This window comes from Pteropus vampyrus, unplaced genomic scaffold (genome assembly GCF_000151845.1).
Source record: "Pteropus vampyrus isolate Shadow unplaced genomic scaffold, Pvam_2.0 Scaffold105, whole genome shotgun sequence".
In the NCBI taxonomy this organism is placed as follows: domain Eukaryota; kingdom Metazoa; phylum Chordata; class Mammalia; order Chiroptera; family Pteropodidae; genus Pteropus; species Pteropus vampyrus.
In genome coordinates this window covers 2,010,998-2,021,746 of record NW_011888886.1, presented here as the reverse complement: position 1 = coordinate 2,021,746, position 10,749 = coordinate 2,010,998, and the positions used below count along the sequence as shown (strand labels likewise).

The 10,749-nt window shown below is 40.6% G+C and overlaps 1 protein-coding gene across 2 annotated transcripts in view; it reads right to left on the bottom strand.

The window, feature by feature from the left end:
* Positions 1-10,749, bottom strand: part of GRHL1 (grainyhead like transcription factor 1) — a 44,159-nt gene that overhangs the window by 13,325 nt on the left and 20,085 nt on the right. For both annotated transcript variants that reach the window (XM_011365119.2, XM_011365118.2), the window contains exon 9: positions 923-1,081. In XM_011365119.2, the coding sequence (XP_011363421.1) occupies positions 923-1,081 (159 nt within the window). The remainder of the gene's footprint in view (positions 1-922; positions 1,082-10,749) is intronic.

Genomic DNA, 10,749 nt, shown 5'->3' with positions numbered 1-10,749 from the left:
TGCAAGGTCCCAGGCCGCCCACCGGGGCCAGACGCTTGCACTGTGCAGCCAGTGTGAGCGTCAGGACAGCAGGCCTCTGGCAGCAAACACACTTCTGGCTATCCAGCACTTTCTAACAGTCTTAGCTAACACAGAGGTATTTTAACAGAACGAAAACAGGAGAGCTGGCAAAGAAATACAGCCCAGAGTTTCAGTGGGAAAAGCCAAAGCCTTCTTCACTCTTTGTTCAGTGGCCACATGCCCATCTTTGGGGCTGCCCAGTTCTCAAGGACACCGCTGTCTCAGTCCTCAAGGCACAGCAGGACTACAAGCTTCTCTTTGGATTTAATCCAGCCGAGCCTCTGGCTCTGCACCTGGCACAAGCCATCATCTCTTCTCCAGAAAAAGAGAGTCATATCAGAAAAAAGAAATGACACTGAAGGCATCTGGGCCTACCTGCCACTTGGGGAAGAATCGCACCTTTACCTCATCCTCTCCTGCCTTCGCGGGCTGCTGCCAACTGGAAGGAGAGCCGGGCAGAGGGCGGCCCTCTGTGATTCATCCACACTGAGTCTTCAGACACAGGGCTCAGGAGGAACCCGACTCCGTGGCCACTGCCTACAGCCCAGCAAGCCAAGAGGCCGCCACGGGCCGAGCGCAGCCTGACGCGACGCCCGTGTGCACCACGCTGACTCTGCCACACATGCCCAACGAAACCTTTTTCTTGGCCCTTGTCATTTTTCTATTAAAATGAGGTATCTTTTCTTCTCTTTATGTCTTTGCATGGCTAAAACAATAACTGCTAATTTAAAGTATTTAGTATTAGCAACAGTACACTCACATGGAACTTAAATATTAAAAAAGACCCTGCTTTTTTTTCTGTAAGAAGAGTATACCTCACACACTTAATTCTAAGTGTCCCTACTCAATTCGACAGCCTTACCTTGTCACAGAAGACCTTTATCTGGCAGTACGCCCGATGCACAGGCTTGTTGCTACGGTTGTTATAGCTATAGGTGTCAATCTGAATGTTAAGAGGCAACCCCTTCACACCTTTCTGAGAAGAGAAATCTGTGCTCAAGCAGTTCACAGAGATGAAAACCTGCAAAAGAAAGAAAAGGTTCTGTAAGCGACGGACACGGATGGTCAACCGGAGCGCGGCTTGTGAGAATCACATCATCGTTGAAATTACTCGAACGTGTTCTGAATGAGAGCTCAGCTTTTCATTTAAAAGAAAACTTTAAAAAACAAAGGGTCTATTTTAAAACTGCTTTTGGTCATAGGAATGGCCAAGTTAGGGAAAAGCAGGCAGCAGCAGCCTTGAACCACCGTCTGTTTTTCCTCCCAGAATCCTTATTTAATAGCATACAGTGGATGAGTCTGGCTGTCTTTCTTCGTGTCATTTTTAAATGTTACCAATGCCACAGGTTCTCTCTGCAGCTGTTTTGTGGCTTAGTACAAACTTTCTGGGACTCTGCCTGTATCTGCGTCTGTACTACCGCTTAGGATTACATTTAGCACCCGATATCCAAACATTCTGCAGCGTATGCAATCGGTGAGTCACACTGCCGAAGTGGTACCGGAGGTTGTTAGAGCCCGAGGCGAGTCTTTGTACAGCAAACGATCATGCCTCATTTCCCCCTTGTTTTTGTGATTCTGGATTTCAACCTCTCCACGTGTGGTCACAAGGTTTTGAGCCTCCCTTTCAACCATTTAGTTTTAGAATTTATTTCTGCTGCATGAGCACCACGCAGTGGATATTACTGGAATTACAGTTTTAAAAACAGGTTGGCACATTTCAAAGCCCTAAGACCCTTAACGACCCCTCGAGCTCTAACAACGGAGAACAGAGCTGCCACAGTTGTGTGGGTGCCACCGGCTGATCCAAGACCCAGACAGGGATGAACTTAATTAAATTAGAAAAGGGTGAAAAACTTTAAGAACATAAGATAAAAGAGAAGGGAGTGGGAAGAGAGGGTAAGGAGAGAGAAAAACTACAGTTGCAACGTCAAAGAATGCTCTCCAGAAGGTATGCAAAGTGCTGGAACAGTTTGTATTCTTGCTCTAGTTTATACACTATTTCTAAGTAAGAGAAGACCAAAGATCCTAAAAGACTGAGAACTTGTGCACGGAACAGATTTAAAGTCCTCTCTCATCCTGTGCCTTCGCAAGCTCTCCACTCAGACCTTCGAATGTTCATTCCTGCCTCATCTCTCTGTCCTTGTCATTCTTCCTCCTCCGGTCCCAAGCCAGGTCACCTCCACAGAATGTTCCTGCTCACCCCCAACTTGTGTCATGGGGCCAGCAGCAGTGACACCATTCACTGAGCACCTGACATTTCAAGACCTGTGCGGGCACTTCATACGCATGACCTCGTTTCATCATCGCCACGACCCTGACAGACAGTATTCTCCTTATTTTACAGGGGAAGCCTGGAGAGATTTTTAACACTGTGCCCAAGGATGAAAACGAAGGACTGGGACTCATACCCAGGACCCCCCTTTATACTCTGCTACTGCTCTTCCCCAAATCAACTTTTTATCTTAAACACCCGGCACCACTTGAAATGGTCTGCCATTTTTGTATGTGTCTATTTACATTACCCTGGCCAGATTGTAGGCGAGGTCTGTAGCTTTCTCAGTATTTAGAGCGCCCGATCTAGAATGGCCTTGCCCTGCCTGCTGTGATTTTCCTTTCCAGTTAACTCATGTTTGGTAAATAAGCAAATTGATTTAATTTTTAAATACCTAAATCTAAACAGGCACAGGTGAATTTCAAATCCATTACAGAAACTTTGTGCTCTGACTTTATCTTCTACTATGTATTTTTTTAAAAACACATCATACACAACCCATAAATCAAAGTTAAGGAAAGTCTATGGAACAGATGAAAGACAAACAAGACAGACGGACAGAAAAGCAGACAGACAGACAGTAGTCCACGTAAACAACTGAGCACGTAAGGTAACCAAACCACCGTATTTTTTATTTTACAACCAATGGACAACCTAAACTTTTCTCTGTCACTCTAGGCCACATGGCTCAATTCCTAACACAAAAACAGCTGCCTGGGAAAGTTACGCTTTAGCCTCAGCAAGTCCAGGAAGTCTTTGCCCCAAAGCGATATTCCCTTTACAAGAGGATTTTGCGGTGACCCAACCTCAGACCTCGCCTCCCCGAGCTCCCCGGGGGTCAAGTTTCTATTCAAAGCAGAAATACGCAGGAGCCAGGTCCCGGGATCCACATAACGTGGAGGCTTCAGAGAGGCATCGCCCTCACCGTTACCCGTGATTACTTAAAATCACTTTCCTACACACATTTTCTCCCATTTCTTAAGTCAATTCTTTCCAAACTTAGCAGTTTCCTAAATGTATCAAAGAAAGTTCACAGCATTCCTAATTCAGCATTAAAAAAACGCCATCTTGTCTAGCTAAATACACAAACATACCAACAAACGACTGTGTTTATATTGAAAGATGATGAATCCTACATCCCTACTCTGTGTTTACTAGTGACAATAATTTTGTGTAATACATTTATCAGTCGACTTCTTATAAATCATATTATTTTAAAAGTATACATAATAAGGTTGGCATTTAAAGTAATCGTAACTGCTCGTGTAAAATTAAGAACCTTACAAAGCTGTGGTTCTCAAAGTGTGGTGCCAGGAGCATCAGCACTGCCTGGGGACTGGATGCTTCCCACTGACTCAATCGGAATCACCTGGGGGAACGTCAGTCCTTGCTGCCACCCCAGCCACATCTAGAGGTTCCGCTCTTATTGGTTTGGGGTGGGTTCCAGACATTAGGGCTGTTTTAGCTGACCCCCAGGTAATTCTAGTGATCAGCCAGGATAAAAACCACTCCTGTCAAGTGATAATCTTCTATACTTACACAAAAGGTCTCCTCTGGTACCAAAACACAGAGATTATTAAAACAAGTCCTAATATATGCTTTCTTTTCTTTAAAGAGTTCAGATATTCTTACATGTATTTATATGTATCCCATCAGGGTTTTTAACAAAAAATTTTTTTTACAGAGGTATAGCCCTATCACATAAGAACACTCATTTAATCAATGGAAAGACATCTATTAAAAGAAATTCTCAACCTTGTTATTTAACAAGCCACGCAAATCCTCAAGAGCTCATAGTTCATAAGACAGTGACCAGAAAAAAAAACAAAAAACAAAAAACTATTAAAAACCTATCAAACTCTATTGCTTATGTTTATGCCTTAGGTGACATTTGATTTTCACAGGAGTTGATGTTTGTGGATGAACTGTGTTCAGGTGAGGGTGTCAGGTGTTTGAACTATAGTGCAAGGCTGACTTGTGATGTCATCCACACTGAGCTGCAAGCTCCTGAGGACAGAGACAACACTCAACCAGCCCTTTGTACCTGGTACAGAGTGCCACATAACACAGACTTTTTAATAAAAGGAAAATGTAGAGGGAGTAGTAAATAAATATGGCTAAAAGGAAGTATAATGGAGAAACATAGCTTTCACCTATTTATGTAGACCAGGAGTCGGCTTTTTCTGTAAAAGGGCATAGGAGTCAGTATTTAATTTTTGTGAGCCACATGCAACTACTCAACTCTGCAGTAACAGTGCAAAAGCAGCCACAGACAAAAAGTGAAAAAAATGGCGTGGTGACGTTTCAATAAAACTTTATTTACACAAGCAGGCAGCTGGCTGGCCAGGGGCCAGAGCTGCAGCTTGCTGACACCTGATCCAAACCACTGCCTAAATTGCTCAGACAGTAATTTACCCTTACATCATCACAATGTAGTAAAGGGGGAGGAAGTATTATTTCCCTTTTTGTAATTCAGAATTTCCACTTTCCACACAACTGACTTCCTGCAAAGACATCCAGTATGGACTTCTTGCTAATGTGTCACTGACCCAGAGAATCACACTCTTTAGCGATACAACCTATGTTTAAGGAGGGGACTAGAGTTTTGAGGGAGAAGCTCAGCATCTAGGAATTTTTATTCAGGAAGGTGATAATCTTTAATGAGAAGCACCCAAAACAGATGAGCAGGCAACAGTAGGAACGTGAGGCTGACCTCTCCTGTGGATCTCAGGGCAGCCGCCAGGTAGGCATGTTCTGTTCCTCACAGCATTGACACTTAGCGTTAGTTCTACCTAATGGGTAACCCCCCAAGACTTAGGTGACTTGGCCTATTGTCCTGCCAAGTCACCTAAGTCTGGTTTATTGTCCTGCCAAGTCACCTAAGTCTGAATAAACCAATGTTCAGACCCTTCTCACCGTGTAGAAAAACTTTCTACAATGTGATTACAGAAAAAAACCAATATCTCCTACTGAGTGTGAGAAAGAGGTAAAAAGTAAGGATTATTATACATTCGACTCCTTTTCTATAAAACACTCTTAAAATGACCTATTTCTACAGTCTGAGAGTAGGCTGGATGACACATGGCCTCCCTTCTCTAGAAAGATACAAAGATCTTTAAGACCTTAAATGATGACCTTTTCTGTTTTCACCCTTCCTTACCACTGATTTTGAGGAAAAGTTTGATTTTATTCAAATAATTGGAATATAAATCTCAAAAGATGAGTAACTAATGTTTCCACCCAAAATCACTACAAGAGAGAAAAAAAGTAACCACAAAAATAAACTGCTAAACAGGTCAAAGATGCTCTGCAAGATTCCTTTTTCAACGTCCAGCCCATTTTTCTAAGACAGTTCCTCATTCTTGGCTGAGATTTCATGCACTCAGAACTTTTCCAAAGATATGTCTTCAAACCTCAGTTTAAAAATGAGAGGAAAACAAAATAAAGATTTACATTATCACAGGATTAACTGGTATAGATTTTTTATTCTCAATGCTTATAAGCACAACCAACAAGAAATCAGATCTTGAACTAATTCATAATGATTTTTCCAGGAAGCATTATGGCAGCCACACAATACTGTCACACAGCTGGCTGCTTTCTCTGTTACTCCTCAAGGGGAGAAAAAAGGGGAAAAAGACACAAGAAAACAGTGTGCTGAAGACACAGGTCACCATCAGAAGTTCATTTCCCAGGCAATAAAGAGAAAGCAACTGGGAACAAATTTGGTAAGCCCCCAACTCACCTACAATTTTGGGGCTTTATCATCAACTCCAGAAACGCAGGCACGATTCCAATAAAACGTGCCGACTGTCTAAAGAGAGAGCAGTCCGATTTGTGAGCTTTAACAAGTGAATTTTATTTGTGGGGAGAAATCACAGAAATATTTTTCACCCGCCTAATTCACAGAAAGAGTTAACAAACCACTTGGAATTCATCAGCTAAAAGTCATAAAAATTTTAGGTAGTTGAATCAGAAGCTTAAATGATAAAAGTGACTAACTTAAGTACATGATATTTTGCATGAACTAACAAAAGGGCTGTTTCTTTTAAAAAACTTGATCGCGACAGTTAACTGTTGTTCTATATTATTATTCATATTCAAGAAAAGAACTCCATATCCAAATAATATAGTCTTAATTTTTTCCCCCACTGAGAGATTTAGGAAGAATTTTGCATGTTTTTATAACATCACTGCTGTAATAGTGAAAATAATTTCCTCTAACTTTCATATACGGTTTTCTCAATGAGTGGAATAAAATACTTCAAAATGTGAACATTTAGATTCGCTAAAAACAATATAAACCACCCTTATGACAGACTGTGTAAAGTTTTCTTTTTAACTGAGTTTTTTAAAGGGAAAAAGTTTTCTTTTTAAGGGATTTGATTTTTAAAAGAAAATAGAGTAACGAAGTGTTGTGCTCCTAAGGCTGGCTTGACTATGTGCTTCTGTTTCAGGTAAAGAGCCTTCTCTCTGTACCCTCGTTGCCCAGGTCAGGGAAAGGAATAAATGAGCACCTGAACATGCCATCTTTATTTAATACTTGTCACCCGGTCACTCTGCAATTATACAGACTCTAAGCCCCTTGACGACAGAGATGTGTGATTCATTTTCTGCTTCCTCTTCTTTAATTCCCTCCTCCTCCACTTCCACCCCCGACTGATGGATGTTGCCATTTCCTCTTAAGAACTGGATCTCTGAAGGCGGGGCGTCTCTTCCCACGGTGTGCACCTACGGCCTGGTGCCTCCGGCACACTTGGGGGGCCTGGCGCACCCGGCGTATGGTCGGTGGCTCTGCCTGGGGCGCGAATCCAGGCCCTTCGGCATGTAAAGCAGATGTGCTAACCGCTACACTATGGAACCACCCCCGTGTGATTCATTTTTAAAATTTCTTCCAGTGTTTAGTATATTTTTTACGTTTCTCCCAATGTCTATGACTAAATGGTACTGAATTAAATGCTGGTAACGAGAGACAGAAAACCACGGGTATACGAAAATCTACTCATATTACCTCCACATCTTAATTTAGTAAGTTTCAAATCCTCACAAAACTTTAAAATACACATAGTAGTGTCCCCCCACAAAGAAACAAAAAAATCAACAAAAACACTTGATTAAAAAAAAGAGAAATTTACACAAATTCGCTCTTCTTTCTTCAACCACTCGTAGAGAGCCCTCTCAACAATAAAATGGCTACAAATCAGGTAATGAAATTAAAAGAAGAGACTGCTTCACTGACACTGGGCAACTGCCAAATACTATTATCACTACAGAATCTTAATCATTTATTCTTACTCAAAAATTTTCAACGGCTCTCCACTGTCCTTGTTTCTTTACTAAGTTCTTTAGCATTCAAGATGCTATTTGTGATGCCAATCTACTCTTCCAGCCAAATCCTCTACCACCTACAGTATTTCTCGAATGTAAATAATTTATGTATCCTTCTGAAAAGAGAAAAAAGTTCCTTAACCCTTAAAAATATAGCCAGATCCTAGTTTGAAAAATACTACTCTAGTCAAACTGCTATAAAACATCCGATCACACTGCACCCCAAGAACTCATCTGGCCTTTACCTGGCTCAAACCTAATACCTAAGACAAATACCAGCACTGAAATCTCTTGGCAGCAACTGACATCCAGAATATACTTACGATTTTAAAAAGTCTTATCATTGAATTTAAAACACAATATTAAAAAACTCAAAAGAAACTCCAATCCCAATTCACCTGGTTCACAGACCCAAGGGTTTGAGACAAGCTCGCTTGAAGGGTAAAGTTGAAAGTCCTTACCTGGCCATGCCAGGGCCTTTGGGGTCTGGTCCCTCCAGCTCCCGCCTCATGTCCCCCACACCACTGCTTGCCTCAGACGTCAAGCTCCAAAAGTGTTAGTTCTGCATTCGCACTTATCCAGGTTCTAGGCTCATTCTGGGCTCTGAACATTTGGCCAGTGCTTACTATACTTTAGGACTCACTCAAGTGTCACCTTAAGGCACCTTCTCTGATCCTTCTATTCTAGGGGAAGTTCTATTCCTTTGTGTTTACTTCTATGACTGTACTTACTAGAGTGACAATCTCCCCCTCTAAATTTGAGTTTTCTGAGAACTGGGCCATGTCTTACTTAGATTTACATTCCCAGAACATCCTGGCAGTGTCAGCCAATGGGAAAGACATGTTCACTGAATAAATGTCCCCAAATTCCTAAACTCCAACCAAATAAAACTATACAGTGCTACGATATTTGAACTATGTCTACTTCATTCTTACAATGTACTTGACTCTTTGGCCCTCAAAACCACCTATGAAATTGGTACCATTCTGACCCCATTTCACAGATGAGAAAACCAAGGCTTAGAGGTAGGTAATTTGTGCCCAAGTTCACATATTACTTATGTTCACATCTTTCCCCTAAGCAGACGTGAACACCTAGGTCACCTTGGTAGAACCCAGAATGCCAAGCAGCTCTTTACATACACTGAACATTAAATAAATATTTACTGAATAAGTAAATTAACTATATATACTCTCTCAATTAATTTGGAAAAAATTATGGTACTTAGAGGCTCACTGACATACACGTATAGAGAGAGATATAGGTAAGCTCTAGGGCAGAGATAAATCCACATAATGAACTATGATATAATTTCTATTTCATCTATTCACTTTTATACTTTAAAATGTGATCTACAGCAAGTACCTTCCCATTATAGAAACACAGGTACCTATTTTGTATTTGATAATTAAATATGTCATCCCTTCACTTGAAGCATCATGTCGTACTGACAGGTGTGGTAATGTCTACAACTTTCTTAGATTCGAGTGTTGCAGAAGACAAGTCCCAATTGTTTCCTGCACTATACAATGTCTGAGCCTCAATATGTCAAAGCCGACTAAACTATCCCAGTTGCCCCTTTTCCACTTAAATTCACAACAGCTACTCTGCAGAGGAAAAGAAAAAAAATAAAGGTCCAAAGAGATTTTACAAAAATAGAAAAGATTGCAAGTGCAATCTTTCAAAGTATCATGTCAAATGCAATCTCTTCCATAAAGCCTTCTCTGATTCCCTTAACTGAAAGTTCTTTTCCCTAGAAATCATCAGAGCATTTTTTTAACCTCACTAATGACCTGTATAATTACATGGAAAGTGTAATCTCTTTTGAGGGCAGGCTTTATGCTTGAATCATTTTTTTATTCTCTCACAGCTCGTGGATAGAGAAGTACAGTGAATAACTTGATGAATGAATGAATGTATAGTTAAGAAAGTCAACTTTGAATAAAGAATCCTCATACGCTGCTGGTGGGACTGCAAATTGGTACAGCCACTATGGAAAACAGTATGGAAGTTCCTCAGAAACTAAGACTTGCTCTACCATATGACCCAGCAATCCTTCTACTGGGTATTTACCCCAAAGACTTGAAAACTCAGATCCGAAAAGATATTTGCACACCAATGTTCATAGCAGCATTATTCACAGTGGCCAGGACATGGAAGCAACCGAAGTGTCCTACGATACATGGTTGGCTAAAGAAGCTGTGGTACATATATGCAATAGAATATTAGCCATTAGAAGAGATGAAATACTGCCATTTGCGACAACATGGATGGACCTTGAGATAATCGTGCTAAGCGAAATAAGCAAGACAGAAAAAGTTGAAAACCACATGGTATCGCTTACATGCGGGATATAAACCTAAAAGCAACAAACAAACAAGACAAACAAACAGAGACTCATGGACATGGACTGCAGGCTAGTGGTTACCAGAGGGGAGGGGAAGAGGGGGAAGTGGGGAAGTAAATGGGTAAAAAGGGTGAAAATATGTGGTGATAGAAAGAAATCTAACTGTGGGCGGTGAACACATAATGCAATATATATGCCTTACTGTTGAACTGTACACCTGAAACTTACTGGATTTTGTTAACCAATGTCACCGTTATAAAAAAAAGCAAAAAAAGCAAAAAAAAAAAAAAAAAAAAAAAGAAAGAAAGAAAAAAGAGTCAACTCTTTGCAATATGACTTCTTAAGCCAGTTCTTCCACATAATAGTAACAGATTAATTATCTTGCATAGAATTTCCTGTGAGGATGTTAGAAATGAGTTAAATTTATATACAATGACAAAAAAAAAAAAACCACTCTAAGAGAGAATGGTATTTTGCTCTTGCGAATCAAATTATATGAAGTAGATTTTTCTATCAGCACATGCGGCTGAGAGCATGGCTCCCTGTGTCAGTATTATACAGTTATTTGTGTATTATGATGCACAATTAGATCAAGTGAGTGCTAACTGCCTGATAAATACATGAAAAGAGAAAAGGTCTGTTAAAAGGAAGAAAAAAGTGGGTTGATTTATCCATGGAAGATGCTTCGGAAAGTTGATAAAAAATGTTTTACATTTTAAAAATGCACCTAACCTTGCTGTGT